Source organism: Dryobates pubescens, chromosome 7 (assembly GCF_014839835.1).
Source record: "Dryobates pubescens isolate bDryPub1 chromosome 7, bDryPub1.pri, whole genome shotgun sequence".
In the NCBI taxonomy this organism is placed as follows: Eukaryota; Metazoa; Chordata; class Aves; order Piciformes; family Picidae; genus Dryobates; species Dryobates pubescens.
Window position 1 is genome coordinate 29088721 of NC_071618.1, and position 22541 is coordinate 29111261.

Here is a 22541-nt window from a genome sequence, read left to right on the forward strand (position 1 = left end):
GGGAAATTGCAGAATCTACCACTACAGATCAACTTTTAAACTAGAATAAATACTGGTAATAACATCTGGCATACTCGAAGCAGGCACAGTGAATTTTCCTTTGAGGAACAGTATGCAGTTATTATTGCTTCAGCTCTTCTGAGGAAACATGAAGTTACATGGTTTTGCTTGCCTAATACACAAAGACATTTGTAGCCAAAGCAATGCTTTTTTTTTTTTTTTCCTTTCTGTTGCTGCCTTCTTAGGCCTGTTAAATGATGTAATGTGGTGGTCTTGTTAGACAGTGGTAACAGAAATGATATGTCTTCACTAAGAATTTCAAATAATCCTTCAATGTCATCATTTACAAGTGTTTTATTTAAAAAACATTTTTAAAAGCATTTCAACCATATAACAGTGCTGTCTAGGCAGTAGGGGTATTGATGATTATATGCATGTTCAGAAATAATTGTATTAAGAATATTGCATTTCCTTGAAGTATAAAATCCTCTGTGATAAAATAGTTTGACCCGGGCTCATTGGGCTTTGATTTACACAGTCAGAAGTCTGCATTTTATTTTTCTTACAAACGTTCTGTGCTCACATTGCTGAAGCCCTTCTGTACTATGACAGAAGGTTTAATACTTTATTTGTGTATTTTTAAGTTTAGTTTAAACGTTTGGTAGCAGAGCTACAGCTGCATAATATAAGTAAATTAATAGCCACAGATTTTTAGTAAGCCAGTATGAACAGTGAAATTTACTTTTTTAAAGTGACCCATGAATAGTCCAGTCTGCACCTCTTAAGTATTACTTAGACTTTTGATTAAGATCTTGATGTCCCATGAGAGGAAAGAAGGTATAAATACATGCATAACAAATGAGGTCCTTGAACTTTTATACATCTGTGTGCAGTGATACATGCCAAGCATAACATAGTTCAATTCATTCACCTTCAGGCTTCTCCAGAGCCTGTTAGATTGTGTAATCTGCAGAGGATGCATATGGAGAGTGCTTTCTTGCCCAGCTCCCAGACCAGCTCTGCAAGTGGCTGTGCTTTGGTGGAGAGCACAGTGTATGCTTCTTGTTGTACACGTGGTGTGGTCATGGGCAGGAAAAATTCAGCAAGGTCTTCCTTTACTCTGTAATTTCTCAGGAAACAGAAGAAACCTTTCAAACTCCCTTAACTGTCTCAGCAGTCAGCATATTTGTGTAATAGCAGAGTCTGGGGTTGGAACAGAACAATTCATGTTGCCTGAATTTTATTTTATTTTTTTTTCTGCTTTCTTAAGGTTTAGGATAAAGCTTCACAACAATGTAATCCTGAGTCAACAAAGTGCTTAGATAATCTGCAGTGCTAAGCCCACAGTAAATGTCCAGCTGCACTTCAGAAGCCCCAGGTCCCCAGGAAGTGTGGCCATGCCTGGGCAGGTATTCCCCAGCCAGGGATTCTTGCTTGGCCTCTGGGATCCCCTCCAAATTTGGGATATTATGGCACACTGCTGGAGGGAGTGGGAGGATTTTTTTTAAAAATCTGAACTGAGATGCTGAAACATCACATATTTGTAGCAGAGATTTTTAAGAAGTAGAAATGGTATCAGGATTGATGATACAATTGCGGGAGTTCGTGCCACTGTAGATGGCATGGACAATTATTTTTAGCTACCTTTAGAAATGTGACATATTAAACAAGAAATTTATCAGGAACAGATTTTTCTGAAGTGTCAGCTACATCATCTGGCACTTGTAGTGCACTTTTTGTGCAAGCCTCACTGTAAACTGAAATGTGAAGTACATATGGGTAGGAAATCCTTTTCCTGTGAATTGTCGAATCAGACTTGCATTGTTTGAAATCACCACATACTTACCAGCTTTTCATTTCGTATAGGAAGATTGTGAAACTTTGAAGAAAGCAGCCGTTAGATGTTTATTTTCTGTTAGATAATGGTATCTGTCTGCTAGTATTTTATTTTTGCAGTTCAATGCCAAAGTGAGTCATGAGTGTTTTCTGCTGGTTAAGTACATGTGGATATTATCAGAAACAAATGATGATGTATAAGTTTGGGTTTATGTAAGTGTCGTTTAAAATTAATGAAAGAGTAGAATACAAGGTCATGAATTAACCTTTGGTAGTATCTGCCATTATGACCCATTCTGCAGTTTCTGTGTGTAGCAGACATCTGTACTTAGAGACTAAATGGTGAATAAAAGTCTATCAGAAAGTGTTTCTTGAGATCAGTGTCACAATCAATGTACTGATAATTTTGTACTTGAATAGTGACTTCAGCCTTCCTTGCCATAGCATAGGCACATGCAATAATAAATGTCTTTGTGCTTAATTTTAGTTTTAAGTAATTGCATTTAACAGGTGCCTTGATGCACTAAAGTATGATATAATCCATGTAATTATGGTTCCTGCCTATTCATTTATTAGCTATGTTTACAAGCAAGAAGGAGGTTTGTATTTTTTCAAAATATATGCTTGGTAAGCACTAAATCTAAGACTTATAAAAACATTATCTATATGTTCTAATTAATATTTGCCCTTTTCCTTAAGCTATTATAAGGATACTTAATGCACAGCCTAAAATTAGAGTTGACAATTGCAAATACAATCCAACCAACATAGTAATAAAATCAATACTTACATTTCCCTTGAGGCCACTATTTACTGTTTGCTGTGCCGTTTCCTTAATGGAATGGCAGTTATGTTTGCAGAAGCCTTGTAACTATGGTTTTTATATTTTAACTAAAAGCAGCTTTCCTGAAGTAGTATGATTAAAAAAAAAAAATCTGGTGTTGCTTTCAGAAAATGACTGTAAACATTTTGTAGCTGGTTCTAACAAAGACTAAAAAGAAATGTCTTTTTGTGGTAAATGCCTCTGAATTCTAACATGCGATATTTGTAATGCCTAAACTCCCTTCAGTTGCGCTGCAACAGGCATTTGCCTTTATCCTGAAATGTTTCCCTGATTTGTTTTTAGTTTCATTTACTCTGTTCAAATTATTCTTAATCACTGAAAGCTCATTCCCGTCTGGAGGTCTGCAGTGTTCTCAAAGTGTGCAAGGGAGTCTGGCAGTTGATTTGACTTAGGAAATTAAAATAATAGAGGAAAGTATGATCTTTGAGATGAGTCATTGCAGCTGTTGCACAGATACAATTCTAGTCTTTTGACTTGGTGCTTCTTTCATTAAAGTTTGTCACTGTCTTTATCCATCGGGGTAGCAGGCATTTCTGTGCCTTGCAATATAACTGTGTAGTACAGAAAGCGTGGCTTCGTATGTGATTGCTTATTTGACATAATATTTCTGTAATGACCCCTGACAAGAGAAGTGGGTATATGAATGAAAATCTGTGAGTTATCATGGCTTTATAATTTGTTCCTCATGGGGTTCTGCTGACTATGCAGTGTGTTCTTGGCATAGATAAGTTTAGGGCAACAGGTTCTGTCATACAACATGGCCACTTAATTTGACTCAAATATCAGGGACTAATTATTAACTGTAATTATTAACTAATTATTGTCTTTGATCATGTGGCCATATCCTAAACTTCTGCTTTCACTGCCATTCTGTAACTATTACTTTTAATAGCATTCATTATAAGAAATTTACTTGTAGTCTACATCATTTGTAATCACATTGCATGGTAAGGACATTTGAATATCCATCCATTCCATGTGAAACATTGGCATTTCAGGATCTGCCTTTGTTCCACTGTTGCTGATATGCCAAAATTGCAAAATGTGGAATACAGTTGATGGGTTGACAGTCGACTAAATATGAGTCAGCAGTGTGCTCAGGTGGCCAAGAAAGACAATGGCATCTGGGCTTGTATTAGAAACATGGTGGAAAACAGGAAGAGGGAGGCAGTCATCCCCCAGTACTCAGCACTAGTGAGGCCACATCTGGAGTACTGTGTTCAGTGCTGGGCCCTTCGCTACAGGAGGGTCATTGAGGTGCTGGATCATGTTCAGAGAAGGGTAATGAGGCTTGTGAAGGGCCTGGACCACATGAACACATCTGAGGCACATCTGAGGGAGTTGGGGTTGTTCAGTCTGGAGAAGAGAAGGCTGAGGGGAGACCTCATCATTCTCTACAACTACCCGAAGGGGCCAGCTTCTTCTTGTTGGTGGTGTCAGGACTAGAGGTTTCAAGCTATGCAAGGGGAGGCTCAGGCTAGGTATAAGGAAATTTTCCTCACTGAAAGGGTTCTCAAATAGTGAAATGGTCTATGCAGGGCAGTGGTGAAGTCACCGCCATCCCTGGAGATGTTTAAGCAGTGTGTGGACCTGGTGCTTACGGATGTGTTTCAGTGTTGACCTTTCAGTGCTGGATCGAGCATTGGACTGGATGATCTTTGAGGTCTCTTCCAACTGGATGTTTTCTGTGATTCAGTATTAAAAAATACGTACTATATATCTAATAATCTGTAAATATGTAATCTGAGATATAAACCAAAGAAACCAAACAAAACCATTAGAATAAAATGGAAGTTCAGGACTAAGTTACTTTAGTCCAGTTCTGAATGTTTTTATACCTTTTCCATTGCAAATGTTACATGAATTGCAATGTTACTGGTAACTTTTGGGGTACCCATAAAAAACATGTTGGATCTTGTCTTTCATATGTACATATAAGAACATGCATATATGTATGCATAGTAAAGTTTACATAAAGGCTGTGTCTTCAGTCATCACTGTTATAACTTTGTAAATTTGTAAACCCCAATTTTTATCTAAAATGTCTTTCTTTCTTATCTGCCCATGGGCCATTATTCATTTTTCTAGGTTTCAACTGCAGCAGTGGTTTGTCCTGCACAGAGAACAAGTCTGGAGAGAAACAGGAATATCTTTTCAATATTCAGATATTGTAATTTAGTTTAATGGTTCTAATCTTTGGAGGAAGGAGTTAAAATTTGCTATTAAGATGATACTAGAATATGTGATTCTCAACTTGAAAATTAGTCTGAATCTGGATAAGACAGAAGTTTCTGCAACAATATTTCATACATCCATTAGACTTGTTTATAAACTTGCTGAGCTCTTTCAGCTGCATTGGTATCATCCAGACACACAGGTCTCCATAGTCCTGCTAAACTTGCACTCCAACAGTTTTGCAAGAAAAGAACATAGTTTTGGAACCTCTAACTTTTGTTGTTGAAATTATATTGGTACTAGCATTTTCAGCACTTCATGGCTGTTACCACTTTATTTGTTGGTTTTGGCACATGTAACTCCCTGCACTTTGCTAATACAATGCTTTATAACATCCTTCAAGGATGTGTTTCTTGACAAACTTGTTAGCTCACCCAAAATAGGTTACTGGGATCAATCAGACTTCCACCCATACTGGTGAAAAGCTTTGTGTAGATTTGATGGAAACTAGATTAATCCCATCCTCAGAACACAAACAAAGAACAACCCCATGTACTTTAATTTTTTCCCCAATATGATTTAATGCCTTCAGTCTTAGCATTTGTTTTATGCAAACCCATGGTACTTGGTGGCCTCAGCAAACTTCGTTTTCATTAATATTTGGCCAAAGTAATTGTGTGAACAGAATCTTAGACACATTCAAGAAAACATATTTTGCAACAGGATATTGAAAATAAAGTCCATAGGACAACAAAAGTCAGTTTGCATGCTGATGTCAGCATTTGTGTGTGGTGATAAAGCCAAGCTCTTTTCATGATAAAGATAAATTCATATCCAAATCTTTAATAAAAAACAAAACTGGTGTTAGCTTTTCACATTGATGTCAGAAGCGTCTTTGTAACTCTTCCCAGAGACTCAATTGTTAGGAACAAAAGTTATGTTCTGTTCAGAAAAAAGAAATAATCACTCAAGTTATTACGTAGAGTGTACAGTGTATTTCAGGCTCGAGCTTTACACTGAAACCTTTGAAGAGGCTGCCCATACGTACCAAATGTTGTAATTGATACAGAATCATTGCTATACAACAGCTGCAATAACAAGGTGCTGCTGCCTTTACTTTAATCTACCTCTCTTTCTGCCAGTTTATTATGTTTTGAATTTATTCTTTTGTAGATCTGTGAGCTATCTTTCTTATGGAAATTAATCTTTTTAAAAGATTTGTACTCTCATTTTCAAACACTAATACATTCATTCAAGTATCCCATTATTCAGAGCCAGCTGGCTTTTTATCTAGTGATATTTACTTCAAAAAGCCAAGTTAAATGGTATCATAGATTAATTCTCAGGGCACAGGAAAGCTTTTTTAGAGAAAAAGAGATTTGGTAATTACTCAGAATATCGCAATAAAATCACAGAACATGTCAAAAATGCGTTATATAATCTGTCATAATATGAAACTTCAAAAAAAAAGTTAATTCACTGAATTGAGCATAATATGTGGCATCGGTATATGATTTTTAAGTGGAACATTATGTAAGGATAAAACTTTGCTGTGATTTATAATGAGCTATGTCATGATTTTTAGTTATGTATTTTTTCTTTGCAGAAAGCACTGAAACTTCAAAAAAGGGCATTATCCACTGGAATTTCTTACATAAATCAAACTGGAAATAAGACACATTTTACAATTCAATTTAAGATCCCACAGAGACAATAATGTTGCAAGCTGTGCATTTTGCAGAGTAATATAGTAATGTCTAGTTTGCATTTTTGAAAAACCAAATTAATCACACTTTATTGAATATGTTGAAGCAAACCTAAAATTCATCTATTATTAAAATCCTTGTGCAACAAACACAAACTATATTTTATACATAAAGGACAAACTCATTTATTCATTAGGTTAAAACACTTGGAGTTTGCATTTTGTAGCTATGAAAGAAATGACATTTGCTATCTCTTCTCCTTTTTTAAATTTTTCAAAGCGTTATGTTCAGAGTAATCTGCTTGAAAACTTGTAGTAATAACTTTAACGCAGTATCAGTCCCGAAGACTGCACAGAAATCCCTGTGGAAACAATGGGTAGTCTTGAATTGGAAATGTCCTTTTTTAGTGACTTGCCTAACTGGACAAACACTCTATGTCTCATATTTAAATTTCATATTTTATCCTTTGACAGATTAACCACAAGATAGTAAAGTTTTTAGCCAGCTTTTAGCATTTGTAGATCCCTTGAGCTAGCACGTCCCCGCACTGCTTTGAGTTAGAACTTGTATCTCTGCACTTAGCTGTGCTCAGACTGGTACATCAAAGCAACTGGCATGAAATTTGGGCCTTAGTCAGGTCTCACTGACTTCGACAGAAGCAGGATTTCAGTCTTAATCTTTTAAGGGGAAAGATATTTTTTAAATGATTTGTAGTTGTTTTCCTTTTACAGAGTGTAATTGTGGAATGATGTATTCCACACCTTGCAGGTCATGTAAGCTGTATGCCAGATTCATATGCCAAATGGCAGGTGCTACTACTTATAATTCCATTTCTATGAGTACCACTTTAAGTTATTCCAGTCTTTAGGCCAAATTTGATTTCTAGGCTTTGATTTGTAGGATACTTGTTTCCTGTTAGTGATTTGCCTATATGTTTATATCTTGATGTTTTAAAAGCAAGAAATGTATCTTTTAAATATTTTTGTCATAAATTTATGTTGAAATATGCTAGACAGAATATTTGTGAAAAACAAACATTTGCAGGTTAATTTTCAAGATATAAAAATCTTAAATCAGAATAAAAAAGTTTTTAGACTTGAGAAAGGCAGACAGAAGTTTTGCATATTTTTTCCTTGAGCATCAGGACAACTTCTGGCCCTTGTGCAGTATCTTAGTTCAAGGTCTATACCTAAAGAGTTTTCAATTTAAAATTAATGTTAAAGAGTTTTCAATCTAAAATTAACATTGTTGCTTTGCTTTACTTAATCAGCATGTGTTGCAAACGACAAATTCACTTGTATTTTCTTGTATGCAAGATTTATAACAAGATGGAAACACATTATTCACAGGTTTTTTTATCATTGCACGTGCATGTCATTTGTGTCTGGCAGAGGAAGAGACTTCTTAGGCCCCTCTGAGCAGCACTGTAAGGACATTCATGAGAGCATTCTCAGATGAGTTTTTTATTCAAGAGTGATGTGGCTTTGTAGTCCAGTACTTTAGAAAATTCTTTGTGCTGTAATGAATAAAATGGGGATTGGGTTGTGCTGAAGGTAGACAGATATAGTCCTTACAACAATCTTTGATTTATTAGTGATTATTCCAGAACACCAGTCCCTGAACACCAGAGTGTGCTGGGAACCCTTAAAAAATATTTGAGACACTGCTTTTTCTGACACTTTGATAAAAGTGCAGACCTGGAAACTATTCTTAACATTGTAACCAGGACATAACATGCTCACTGGCTCTTGAAGGGACAGTATCATGGTTTCATGAGTTATACCCAGAAAATCCTTGTGGTAGATGCTACCAGTTTTTCAGAATGATCAATTCAACAATATGCATATTGTGCATCAAGTAAAGCACTAGACAAAGATTTACATCCAGATCCTTCTCATCTGACATGAGGTAGCTAAGAATTAGCAGTGCTGACTTCTCCATAGTCAATAATACTCTGTGGTGATGGATTGTGTGCAATAAAACACACTGTCAGCTCCAGTGTGGTAGAACAATTTCAACTTTCAGGTACTTTGCCATTATAATGGAATCCAAACAATCAGCTTAGGTGTTTTCCTATAGCTTTGAGAAATCTAGGATGAATGATGATCTGATACTGATACTGAGCTGGACAATGTAGAATGCTATTATCTCCTTGTTTATAAGGTTTCAGTGGGGGAGATTAAGTCTGAAAGACTTAACATGGATAATTGTCATTGCTCATTTGGTGTGCAGAGGACCAAACACTGTCTACTAAGAAGGCTTACCTTCTTATTAACTAATACCCACTAGTTATACACTACTCAAGAAACTTTCCAGCAAGCAAGAGATCTGGGATCAGAGGTTATCTTTGTCAACAATGCACCCATTATTATGACTTGAAGAATATAATTACTGATTGAGTCAAAGCAGGGTGAAGAAAAACTACTTTTAAGGCTATGCATGTACCTCCCCATACCTGACCAGCTGGATTTCTGGTCATAAAAAAAGATTGATGGACCTAGGAAACAAAATGAGACGTGTTTATGTTTTTTCCTGACCACTGAAAGAGGTCTCATCCCAACTTTTACTAGGTAAGATGGATCTAGATGTAAATCCCTTGATAGGAGTTTTGTGTAAGACACAGACATATTGTTTAAAATACAATCAAAAAGATGTGGTTTGATATAAGATACTAGAATGATGGGAATGACTATAAATTCATGTGGGGCTGGTAAAGTTCAGAGTAATAAATCTTGGTAAAATAGCTTAGGAGAACTTTCTTGTCCTAGACTATTACAGCTTTTGTGACAAACATTGTCTTGGCTCTTTTGTCTCTTCCACAGGAGGTGACAGTTTTTATGACTAAAGGTGGCTGTTGGTAACAGTTGTTCAGACCTATTCAGAAGTAAAGAAAAATAAATATTTTCTTTCAAGTAACTTAAAAGATGGTGATGTCTTTCAAAGTGAAACAAAAACAGTAAAATTGATTAGAATTTGGTTACCTTCTTCCCCCCAAATTCAGAAATATCCAATACAATATTTAAGAAATCTACTGTTTCAGATATATCACTTTCATATTCCTTCCCTCTTAATCCAATTTCATACTTCTGGTTACTTTTGCATAAGATTTTACCTTTCATCATTTTTGTAAAACTCAGGTCAGAAAAACAGCAGCTGTGAATGGAGTAGGTATCACTATGTAAATAAATAGGAGAAGATTGGTAGACTAAATCTCAAAGAGAAAAAAGGATCCTTTTTGCATAAACATCAGCAATTGTGAGAAGCAATTATTAATAAGGATGGATTTTTGATGACATAGCCTTGTTTTGTAAAATACTGACTAAAAGAATCAATGAATAAAAATCTGAAGAATAATGTCTAAGAAAGTATTCTGTGTGCAGTCTTTTAGAGCCCACATACTCTTTAAGAGTATGTGCAACATTTGTAGTGGAAATTGAAATATGCCTTCTTAGTTAAGCAATTCATTATTCTTAAATCATCAATAAACATGACTACCCATAATATATCAAACTCCTGGGTTTGCATTTTCATTCCTGGCACATTGTTTACTGAATGACTGAAGATGAGCTTTCAGAGGTCTTCTAGTTTTCAATTTCAGTGCTTCAAGGCCAAAGTGTCTTTCATCTCCTATTTTTCTTTATTGCAACACAGTTGAAACAGGTGGGGCAAAGTGTGGTCAAACTTATGGTACATATATTTTTACTTTAAAAAAGCATTAGGAAACTTGAGATTCTCACTTTATGCAATTTATCTGTGCATACTTAAGTATATTTACTAAGGGTTTTCTACTATTTTTTCCCAGTTAGTTTATTGTATTAATAGGACTATCAGCTGTACCTGAGTTAAAGGTACAAAAATTTGATTATTATTTTTTAAAACTTTTTGGATCATTTGAGATAATTCTTTAGTAAAAATAAGACAAGATACTGATATGTGGTGTACTGATTTGCCTTTTTTTTGGTTTTGGGCACTGGTCATATAGTTGGAAGATTCATACTAGGGGTAGGAAGCACCAGAAATCACGGTCCGTACTAACTGAGGAACTGCCTACATCAGACAAGTGTAGCTGTTAAGCACAAACTACATCCAAATTCATATTTTCTGCAAAGTTTCTGCACTTGCTCTTAGGCCTGAATCACAGTTCTGGCACTTAGAAGTTCAAACCTGTATCTAGACAAGTTTCTGTATCTATTGCTTTTAGTTTCTACTGCACTAAAAATGAAGTCTATTATCCTGATTATACAGAGCAAAGAATTGAATGAAAATAACTTCTTTATAAACTGAAGCAACAGGGGTTGTTCTAAGCAGGAGGTTATATACTATTCAGGTGGGTATATTCTGTCTTACTTGTAAATGAAATATACAGAAAATACTCATACAATGAGAATATATAGTAACATATTACCTATTAAATGGGAAATTTTCATAAATAAGCACATACAGCTGTAACTGAGATGTTCACTAAATAATTTGAGATGTTCATCATGTTAAAAGAGATAAAGAAAATGTGTTCTGCTGATTTTCATTGACTTTTGATAGCTCATTAGTCTTCATATTGTAAAAACTCTATGTCAAGGGACTAGCTGTAATTCTAGCTCTCTGCTCTGAAGTTAACACATTTGCCCAGGTGTACCTGACAGTAAAATGTTAGTTATTATTTTATTGAATAAAGTGTGTACAACTGCATCTCTTTTTATTTTTTTTTCAGTTCTAGCTAATGCCATAGATTTAATTTTACATGTCTAAATTGCACTCTTACAATGCCATAGAACCATAACTGTAAACTGCATATTATCTATGGAATGAGGACGAGTTAGGTATTTGTGAAAGGAGACAAATGTAAAATCTATTTTTAGGTAAATGTCACGCAGCCTGTAACTGAGTTGCTGAGCTTTCACTTGCATTGGACAGTTTCATTATTCATTACATTGAATTTTAAAAGATCTTTTCCTGTTTTAATCCTTTTGGTGAAATAATGAAGGATTAGTATAAAAGATATCTATTCTATGGGATTCATTATCATTGTAAAAACTATTTCACTTACTAGTTTATATGAATTCAGTACTTTCTGATTTATGATTAGGCATATACTGTGATATTCAGCATGTAGAATTTATCTTATTTCCTAGCATTACCAGTTTGTAGTGCAGTTTTTAATTAGCAGAACATAAATACAGAAAGGATGAGTACAACAGGCACATATCTGGCCTACAGTGCAAAGTGCAGTTACCATTTTTCTGTCGTTGCCAAGAAAAAAATTAAGACAGTGAATGAAGTAGTCAGTATGATTGAGACTAAACCTTGTTCTTCGTATCACTACTGTTTGCAAGGGAGAAACCATATGTGGTTTCAAAGTTTCTCATGGCTTCTTCTTGATGTATTTTCATGGGGAAACATTTATCAAAGAATAGCCCTTTTATATTTCCCTTAGAATTTGTTACTCTGTTTATGCTTTGTTTTAATGGTAGCAGAACTACAAATAGAGACCCATAAGCCCACAATGTTAAGGAAAATTATTTACACTTTCAGTGAAGAGCATCTGAATGATTATACATTTTCTCTGTGAAAGAATATTAAAAAAAAAGAAATACAGAATGTTTTAGAGGAACTATTCCCTATGTGATAGAATAGAATAGAATAGAATAGAATAGAATAGAATAGAATAGAATAGAATAGAATAGACCAGATTGGAAGAGACCTTCGAGATCATCACGTCCAACACCACCTAATCAACTAAAACATGCAACCAAGCATCCTGTCAAGTCTCCTTCTGAACACTTCCAATGATGGTGACTCCACCACCTCCCCGGGCAGCCCATTCCAATGGGCAATCACTCTCTGTGTGTGAAATTTCTAACTAACCTCCAGCCTAAACCTCACCTGGTGGGGACTGTGATGGGTTACTTGCTCTCCTGATCACTTTGTGATCTCAAAAGAGATAGAATATACATAGCAATACTTTCTTTTTTAAAAGTATCAATAGTATGAGGTGCATGATGTGGCAAAGCTTTTTTTGCTTTTAATGATGCAGCAGTAGCCTAGAGGTCCTACAAAAATGCCTCTATCTGTAGATGTCTGTCCCTTATGCAGTCTCACAACACTCATATATTGCAGGTAAATACTACAGCTGTTTTTAGGAGACTGAATGGAATCACAAAGTCATAACAATTCAAAGTCTAAAGCAGCAGGATTTGTTTTGGATGGTTTTATGAAGAGGTTTCCTCACTGTCAGGATGCTAAGATTACAAGTTTTAGCATGCTGATTATGCATATTTTCCAGAGGACATAAATAGCCTAGATAGTGAATAGTCCACTTCAGAAAAATGAGCCAGCACAGCTGATACTGATGCTTTGTTTGGTAATTGTTGCTGAGATACAAATTGTTTAAGCAAACACAGGAGATAACAGCAAGATTAGAGGACTGAAAGAAGATCAGTAGTACATAAGAAAAAAAAAAAAAAAGGAAAAAAAGGGAGTAGTAGAATCTCAGTCTCTCTTTTGTGTTTTTGCTATGTGATATTACTTGTGTGTGTAATACTACCTGAAACCATCCATGAGCCAGGACTGGGATTCACTTGCCTTAAAGACAGGCTTGAAGTGTTCTCTGGTGTGCTGCAAAATATCCAAGCATTCCACATGAGAGGAAAGGGAAGAGCTGAGGGCCTGGCAGCTAGTGTAATTTTAATTTTAAAGACTCACCTATAACCAAGAAACGTTTGACTTAGTTGCCTAGACACAGATGTATGCTACTGTTTTAGATAGCCAGAGTATCCTTCCTGATCTGTATGTCCAGATAGCCATGTGGTCTTCTTCAGGTATGTCTTAAATTATTCTGGACATCTCAGGTGGTGTGTGTTTAGGCCATTGAGTTCAGCGTGGGAGAGCTGAGTCTTTGGAACCAGGAGATTCAGATTCAGCTGGCCAAAGACAGGTCTATCTCCCACAGAGTGAGATGAGCAGTTCTCTAGAGCCTGTTGACTACATCCTTGTTGATTATCACAGGAAATAAACTGCTCCTCTCACATTGCAGGCAAATTTAATCCTAACAGGTACAGATTGAAAAATGAAAAGAAGTAAGCAAGTAAGAGATGTGCTTGTAAAAATTAATCTGGTACATTTAGGTCAGAGTTTCTTTGAGAGGCTGAACTTGCACTGTCAAGTTTTCTGCTTAATTTTCTTTTTCTTGGCTGCATTACCTTCCAGTCCAGAATTGTTTTTATTTATTATTACCATCCTTAGCTACCTAATTGTGTTACTAATGAATACAGATAATCCAGACATCAGGCTTTTACAGACCCACTTCAGTATACAAATAATGGTTTGCTGTGTAACTGCTGATTATGGGAAAAAGTAACTCACATTATGGAGAATATGTGCTGAAATGTTGGAGATGGGGAAACACTGAATTCTGTAGTCCAATGTTTAAATTATGAAAATGTGTTTTTATTTTTGTTCCATCAAGTTGTTCTTGATGAGTAGCTGTGAGATGATCTGAGCCCAGTTTTAAAGCATGTGTGCTTACATTTGGAACTTCTATTTCAATTTTTTAAGTGCTCATATTAGCAGTATTGCACATGAAATACGTAGTTGGCTACCAAATTGCCTATTCGAGTGCACATGTATGGGGGTTTGAGCACTCAACGTTACACATTTGCATTTCAAAATTGGATCCCTTGTGCTTGAAAGCCTTGAAAATTCTACTATATGATCAGCCTAGTGCAGCATCAATTGAAATACAGTTTGAATGCAATGTAGAGCTTCCAATTGCTGCTTCAGAAAGTGTTATGCTGAATCTGGAACACTTTGCATAATTTAATTAATTATGCCACTAAAAACTGATTTTCTCTCAATTTAAAGCAAGCAGCTTTTATGAGGGTGAACTACAGCACCCAGGGATATCAGGTGTCCAAGCTTTTAATCCTATTACAAAGACTTGACAACCACTGATGGAAACTGGAAAAACATAAGCCTCCAGCAGGGCAACAAGTGAAGAGGAAGAAGGCAACAGTTTTTTAATGCTCTTTGAAACCACTGTACACATTAAATCAAAATAAAATGTAAAAAGTGACAGAACTGGTAACTTGCACTTTGTTGTGCAGACGATGAACAGTGTCTAAGGAATAACACTTATTGTGCTTTGACATTAATGAAAATAACTGTTTCCTCTAAGAGGAAAACTGTTCCGCTTAACTAACATAAGAAAAACACAGCAAATGGCCAAGACTATTCACATCTGTGTCTGTCCACTTAAGAGCGTTCAGGAGTGCAATAGCCTGTAGTTTGAAAGTATTTTCTGATGTTAAGGGTTGGATTCTGTCTATGAATCATTTTCCTTGTAAACAAATCTTGACAGATGATGCCAGAATACAAGTATTAAAGAATCTGTCACTGACTAAATGCTAGCCTTGATACTTTGCTCTATGCAGCTTGTCTTTTCCCAATTTATTATTGGGTTTGATATCACTGTAAAACAATAGACACTGTAATTTTAAGGCAGAAAAAGTAGTAATTTAGAAAAACTCCAATTTCAGAGCCATAAGCAGTGCCATAATTGGCAATCTATGACTGACTGTGCAAAATTCTGTGACCAGGTTAGGAAGGGTCATAGCAGAATTAACTCTATCTCTGTATCAAACATCAACAAGTAATGTAAAATTAACTATGGTAATAAATAGAGAAAAAATACATATTTTTACTGAAAATTCATGAGCTCTATAAAATGCAAGCATCTTCTTTGGCTGTATAGTTATGTATTATATGTATTCATATATATATATATGAGAGAGAGAGAGAGGAAGTATATATATATGATGACTAGATTTAAAGCGGGAATGGGCTGAAACCAATCCCAAACCCCTCAGGAGTCTGAGGGTCGTAAGCTGGAGTCAGGGGGTGAAACCAGCAGCCCAGCTGAAGTGCATGTGCACTAATGCATGCAGTATGTGTAACAAACAAGAGGAGCTGGAAGCCTTGTTACAGCAGGAAAGTTAGGATGTAGTTGCCATCACAGAAACGTGGTGGGATGACACATGTCACTCAGGAGAGACAGGTGAGGGAGAAGGGGTGGAGGGGTGGCCCTGTACATCAGGGAGGTTCTAGATGCCATGAAACTGGAGATCAAGGACGATCAAGTTGAGTGCCTCTGGATGAGAATTAGAGGGAAGGCCACCAAGGCTGACAACCAGGATGAAGAGGTTGATGAATTATTTTATAGGCAGGTGGAGGCTGTCTCAAGATCACCAGATCTCTTATGGGAGATTTTAACCTGCCTGATACCTGGTGGGAACTTAACACGGCAGAGAGGAGGCAGTCTAGAAGGTTCTTAGAGTGTGTGGAGGACAGCTTCTTATCACAGCTGCTGTGTGAGCCTACCAGGGGTAAGGCTTTGCTTGACCTTCTTTTTACAAAGAGAGAAGGGCTGGTGGGAGATGTAGTGGTTGGAGGCTGTCTGGGATCCAGCGACTGTGAAATAATTGAGTTTTCAATATGCAGTCAGGCTAAGAGGGGCATCAACAAAACCTCCACTCTGGACTTCCCAGAGGGCAGACTTCAGGTTACTCAAGGAACTAATTGGAAACAGCCCTTAAAAACAAAGGGGCTCAGAAGGGCTGGACCTACTTCAAAAAAGAAATCTTGAATGCACAGGAACAGGCTGTCCCGATCAGCTGATGGGGTAGACAGCCAGCCTGGATGGGCAATGAGCTTCTGAATGAATTAAGGGATAAAAGAGGGTGTATCATCTTTGGAAGGAAGGAGAGGTAACCCATGAAATATTTAAGGATGTTGCTAGATGATATAGGAAAAAAATTAGAGAGGCAAAAGCCCATTTAGAGCTTAGACTGGCCTCTGCTGTGAAGGACAACCAAAAATCCTTTTATAAATATATTAATGGCACAAGGAAGGGCAAGGACAACCTCCACTCCTTAGTGGACATGGATGTTAGGAAGAAATTCTTCACAGAAAGAGTAATTGGCCATTGGAATGGGCTGCCCAGGGAGGTGGTGGAGTCAAAATTACTGGAAGTGTTTAAGAAGAGACTGGATGAGGCACTTAGTGCCATGGTTTAGTCGTTTAGATAGTGTTGGGTGATGGGTTTGACTTGATGATCTCAAAGGTCTTTTCCAACCTGGTTAATTCTGTATTCATTCTGTATTCTGTATTACACAAGGTATACTTGTCTCAAAGGGGGAAAAGAATGTTTGCACAGGAGTTATCAAACTAGTTAGGAAGAGGAAAAGGGATGAAACTAAACTTGCTAGAGGTAATTCAAGAAGCAGCATGCTGGTGTTTGAGGCTTGTTGTCCTAGCAATGTCCTTCAGTCTACCACCTGAGGAATGGGCTGCCCAAAGAGGTGGTGGAGTCACCATCACTGGAAGTGTTTAAGAAGAGACTGGATGAGGCACTTGGTGCCACTTTTTAGTTGATTAGATGGTGTTGGGTGGTAGGTTGGACTTGATGATCTCAAAGGTCTTTTCCAACCTGGTTAATTCTAGTCTATTCTATCTCAGTGGAGACAGGAGTAAGCTCTGTGAGGCAGGAAAAGCACAAAGGTTATTGTTGTGTTAGAAAATACAGAAGTGCCTGAGAATGGTCATGTGTGAATTAGGGCTTCTCCACCTAAAAAGGTTGAATCAGTAGTCTGGATGAAGTGCATCCACACCAATACACACAGAATGGTCAACAAATAGGAGGAGCTGGAAGCCATTGTGCAGTTGGAAAACTATTATATAGTTGCCATCATGGAAACATAATGGGATGACTGGCACAACTGTGGTGCTGCATTGGATGGCTATAAACTCTTCAGAAGGGACAAGCAAAGGAGGAGAGGCAGTGGACTGCACCCATGTGTTAAGTAATGTTTGGATTGTTTAGAGCTTAATGATAGTGACAGCAGGGTCAAGTGTTTATAGGTAAGGATCAGAGAGAAGGCCAACAAAGTGATATCATGGTGGAGGTCTGTAACAGAGGAGTCAGCTAGGATTAAGAAACAGATGAAATATTCTATAAGCAGCTGCGAGAAGTATAGCAATTGCTAGCCTTTGTTCTAGAGGGGGACTTCAAATTACCAGATGTCTGCTGGAAATACAATACAGCAGAGAGGAAACAGTCCAGGAAGTTCCTGGAGTGTGTGGAAGATAACTTCCTGACACGGCTGGTGAGTGAGCCAACTAGGGAATGTGCCTGGCTGGAATACTTGTATGTGAACAGAGAAGAACTTATGGGTGATGTGATGGTTGGAGGTTGTCTTCGGCACAGTGACCACAAAATGATAGAATTTTTTAATTATTTGAGAAGTTAGGAGGGGCATCACCAGAACTGCCACTTTGGACTTCTTGAGGGCTGAGTGTGGCCTGTTTAGGAGCCTGGTTGACAGAGTTCCTTGGGAGACAGTCCTGAAGAACAAACCAGTCCAGGAAGTCTGGACATTCTTCAAGGAGGATATCCTTAAGGTGTAGGGGTAGGCTGTCCAAAAGACAAGTTGGTGAGGAATACTGGGTCTGGCTGAACAGCGAGTTGTCTGGAACACACGAAAAAAAGGAGAGTTTATAACCTTTGGAGAAAGGGGCAGGGAATTCAGGAGGACTACAGGGATGTCATCAGGTTGCATGCAGAGAAAATTACAAGGCTTAAGGCCCAACTAAAATTTTACCTAGCTACTGCCAGAAAGGACAATGAAAAACGTTTCTAACTGGCTAACTGGTGAGGTCCCGGTTGACTGGATGTTAGCGAACATCGTGCCCATCTACAAGATGGCCAGAAGAAGCAACTGAGAAACCCAAAGCCTGTTAGTCTGATCCTGGTGCCAGGAAAGCTTACAGAGCAGATCACCTTGAGTGCCATCACACAGCACAACCAAGTGATCAAGCCTTGTCAGTATGGCTTTATGAAAGGCAGATCCTGCTTCACTAGCCTGATCTCCTTCTATGACAAAGTCACCCACTTACTGGATAAGGAAAAGGCTGTGGATCTTGTCTACCTAGGTTTTGGTAAAGCTTTTGACACCGTCTCTCACAGCATTCCCTGGAGAAACTGGCTGCTTATGGTTTATACAGGCATACTCTTTCCTGGGTGAAAAACTGACTGATTGGCTGAGCCCAAAGAGTGGTGGTGAATGGAGTTAGATCTAGTTAATGGCCAGTTACAAGTGGTGTTCTCCAAGTCTCAGTATTGGGGCTGGTTCTGTTTAATATCTTTATCAATGATCTGGATGAGAGGATTGAGTGCACCCTCATTAAGACTGCAGATGACACCAAGTTGGACAGAAGTGTTGATCTTGTTTTGGTTAGAAAAACTCTACAGAGGTATCTGGGCAGGCTAGATTGATGGGTCAAGGGCAACTGTAAAAGATTCACCAAGACCAAGTGCTGAGTCCTGCACCTGGGTCACAACAACCCCATGCAACACTACAGGCTTGGGGCAGAGTGGCTGGAAATCTGCCCAGCAGAAAAGGCCCTTGGGGTGTTAGTTGATTGATGGATGAATATGAACCATCAGTGTGCCTGTGTGACCAAGAAGGCAAATAGCATCTTAACTTGTATGAGAAATAGTGAGATCAGCAGGACTAGAGAAATAATTGCCTCTCTGTATTCTTGACTGGTGAGGCCGTGCCTTCCTTAGAAAGAAGATAGTAGTTTCTTTCCAGCTAAGATTTAACTCTTTTGGTTACCTATGTGTTTGAATGTAGGTTCATGATTTTTGACAGTCTGACTTCTCAAAATACAAGGACACATATTCACTTACCAAAGGTGGCGAGATTGAGATCATGGCTTAACCAGCTCGACTACACACACTGCATAAATGTGACAATCTCTTTCAAGATAATAAAAATATCTCATATAATTGATTCTTTTCATTGTTTCATAAAATTGCTTTGTTTGATTGCAGGAGAGTTTGAACTGAATTTTCATTACCTACTTCTGAACAATTTACACTGGGATTGAGACAGTATTGAGCTAATGAGCTAGAATTTATATTGAACTTTAACTGTCTTCATGAAGTAACTAGGGAAAGAAAATCATGACAATAACAGAGTATTTTTCATTATAAACGATGTTGTACAGCTTTTACAATCAGATTTTTAATAGATCTAGAGAAATTAAATTGGATTTCTACCAACTTCTGTGCTTCTTCCATCCCATGAAAATGATGTTAAAAAATGTCAAGACTAATGTGCTAATCCCATTTCTACTGAAGTAAGGAGGAGGTGGTATCAGTCCTGTTGTTTTTCAGGCCCTGTTGTTCATAAAATAATAACATAAATAGAGAAAAAAATTGCCAAAATGTACTCTTTGTTGTAGTCCCTAATGTTAAACAGAAAGTTAATATAGATTACATAGGTCTTGACTGATGTTATCCTAAAGTCCTTATCAAGAGAAATTCCCATGAAAATAGTAGAAAGATTCAAAGTCAGGAGGGTGAAACTGTGCTCTGTCTGAAAAAGGAAGCAATTATATATTGCTGATGGGGAAATTAATACTGCTGAGAATGCATGCATATATACATATTTATTAATATATTCCAACATAGTTTATTGATTGTATATGGTAAATAAACTCATACAATGAGTGTATAGATTACTTTATGTGAATAAACATACATATACTCAGTCTCAGCATTACACATAAATATGCACTAAGAAAAAAAGAAAGTTGTCGGTTGGAAGATTTAGAACTTTATAAATGTATAAATCAATAATGTTATATGATTTTTTAGTATTGTCCTTTAGTTGTGTCCTTATGGGTATTTTTTATGAGGATATCTGCAACAGTGAAAAAGAGTATTTCTCAAATATCTGAATTATTACTTAGCGCTTATTTGTTCACATTCTTCCTTTTCAGTCCCTTCCACTACCAGAAGACTGTAGGAATCTATGAATAGTCACTTACATTTTGATTAATAATAAATATATATATACACAATATAATTGTCAGACAAGCACATATGCTTACTTTTTTTACTTACTTCCTATAATGTTTATTTATTCAGAAATGCAGAAAGAAATATTAACTGGTTTGAATTTTAGTTAGCATAACATATTCTTTCTTTAGACATTTTGCAGGCAAAATTGTTGTCTCATGTATAAATCAAATGCTATATATACTTTTACTTGCTAAGAATGGCAAAAAGTATATGTAAAATATGTATCAAGCATAAACTTCATGTGAATGAGCACAACTGTAATACTTTTAGGTTTGTGTTCTAACTCTTGACTTAAAAGTATTATCTTTAGATAGGTTTTGCAGAGGGTGGATCAAAACCAACCAAACAAAATTTCTTCCCCCAACCTAAATATGGAAACAAACAAACAATCAAACTTAAAAACATGGCCACTTGCAAAAAAGGTTAGAGTGGTGGCCTTCCTTGCAAATTCAGACATTGAAAATTGGAGTCTTCCTTCATCCAAATAATGTATATTCATTCCCCACAGGCAGCAGTGATGGTTCTTGGGATAAAGAAAAACTTCAATCTCCCCCCACCCAAGGATCACAGGCCTCTGTTAACCACCCCAACTTGCCTGGACAGCATAATGTTCCAGTTAGCCATCCTCTCAACCCTCTTCAACAGAACCACCTTCTGCCAAATGGTACGGGTTGACATCTTTCAGCACTAACATCAGCAGTTTTCCAGTTGCTGTCTTTATTTTGTGTTTATATAAATAGGCTATGAAAAATAAATATGTGGGGAATATCAGAACACTTCCTTTAAAGTATTAAGCAAGGGAAGCGGAGACAATAAAGAACAAATACATATGCAGTAAAATTGATACTTAAAATAGCTGCATCAGTGGCATAATAATGCATTGCTAAGGCACCTTACGGCAGATATTAAAAAAGATAATAAACAGCCATTGCTTAGCAATGATATCATAGGTTACACTGATATGAACAAACTAAGAGGTCTAATAGCCTCTCCTTGTGGCTAGAAACTCTCCATGGTTTACCGATGTATATCCTAGAAGAGAACTGATATATAGGTGCTTTGTCCTGCAACGTGAACCATCACCCATCACTTGAATGTTGTCCATCAGGAGACAATCAAAAAGTGTTTAAAAAAGATACATAAACCTGTTTCCTTTTTTTTCTTTTTCCCTCCCACCAGGATTGGAACTTCCTTTTATGATGATGCCCCACCCATTAATTCCCGTGAGCCTACCTCCAGCATCTGTCACAATGGCGATGAGCCAGATGAATCACCTTAGTACTATCGCCAACATGGCAGCAGCAGCACAAGTGCAGAGTCCTCCATCCAGAGTTGAGACATCTGTTATTAAGGTAACTATGTTAAAAAAACACACAAAACCAACCAAAAACCCCAACAATGCAAAGCGTTCTAACACGCTGGCAACTGTCATACATGTAAAAGTGGACTGGTGTCAAATGTTGTAAGTCCTGAAGTCAATACATACAAGGAGCTTTGTAGCTCTGGGAACACAGTAGGCTGCTGGTGGGCAGTGTTACCTTAGTTCTTCCTTTCTGTAAATCTGTATTAAAACAGTGCCCAAGTGGAAACATTTCCATACATAATGCACAATTTTCCAATTTCTCTTATGTCATAGTCTCTAATCTATGGCAGTGTTCCTCAAGATATCAAGTCAGCAATTATGCCTTTCTTAAATTAGAAGAGACTGTTCTTCCAGCTTTTATATTTAAACATTTGAAATGAACTACTAAAAATTATCTGAAGAAAGCTGAAAGACTTGATACTTTGCCTGTGCAAAGCCTAAATTGCCAAATTTCAGAGCAGAGTAGAATGAGCTTGCACAAAACAGACCAAATAACCTGCAGGCCAGAACTGTAGTATTGTAGAGATATCTCAAAAATATGTGATATCTGAAATTGTCTATCCATTTCAGTTTGTTTGCCGTCTGTAACTGTATTAATCTGGTTGTAGAGGCATTTAGCAGAGTCTGGAGTCCTCTGACTGAAGATGACCTATTTTTATTTTGTAGGCATTTCTCCCTTACCACTAGATGTTTATA

The 22541-nt window shown here is 37.1% G+C and overlaps 1 protein-coding gene across 4 annotated transcripts in view; it reads left to right on the forward strand.

The window, feature by feature from the left end:
- DACH1 (dachshund family transcription factor 1) overlaps positions 1-22541 on the forward strand; it is a 372242-nt gene that overhangs the window by 228554 nt on the left and 121147 nt on the right. For 2 of the 4 annotated variants that reach the window (XM_054163025.1, XM_054163024.1), the window contains exons 4-5: positions 20991-21146; positions 21662-21834. In XM_054163025.1, coding sequence (XP_054019000.1) covers positions 20991-21146; positions 21662-21834 — 329 coding nt within the window. The remainder of the gene's footprint in view (positions 1-20990; positions 21147-21661; positions 21835-22541) is intronic. The other 2 variants (XM_054163026.1, XM_009910794.2) reach the window with 1 other exon arrangement.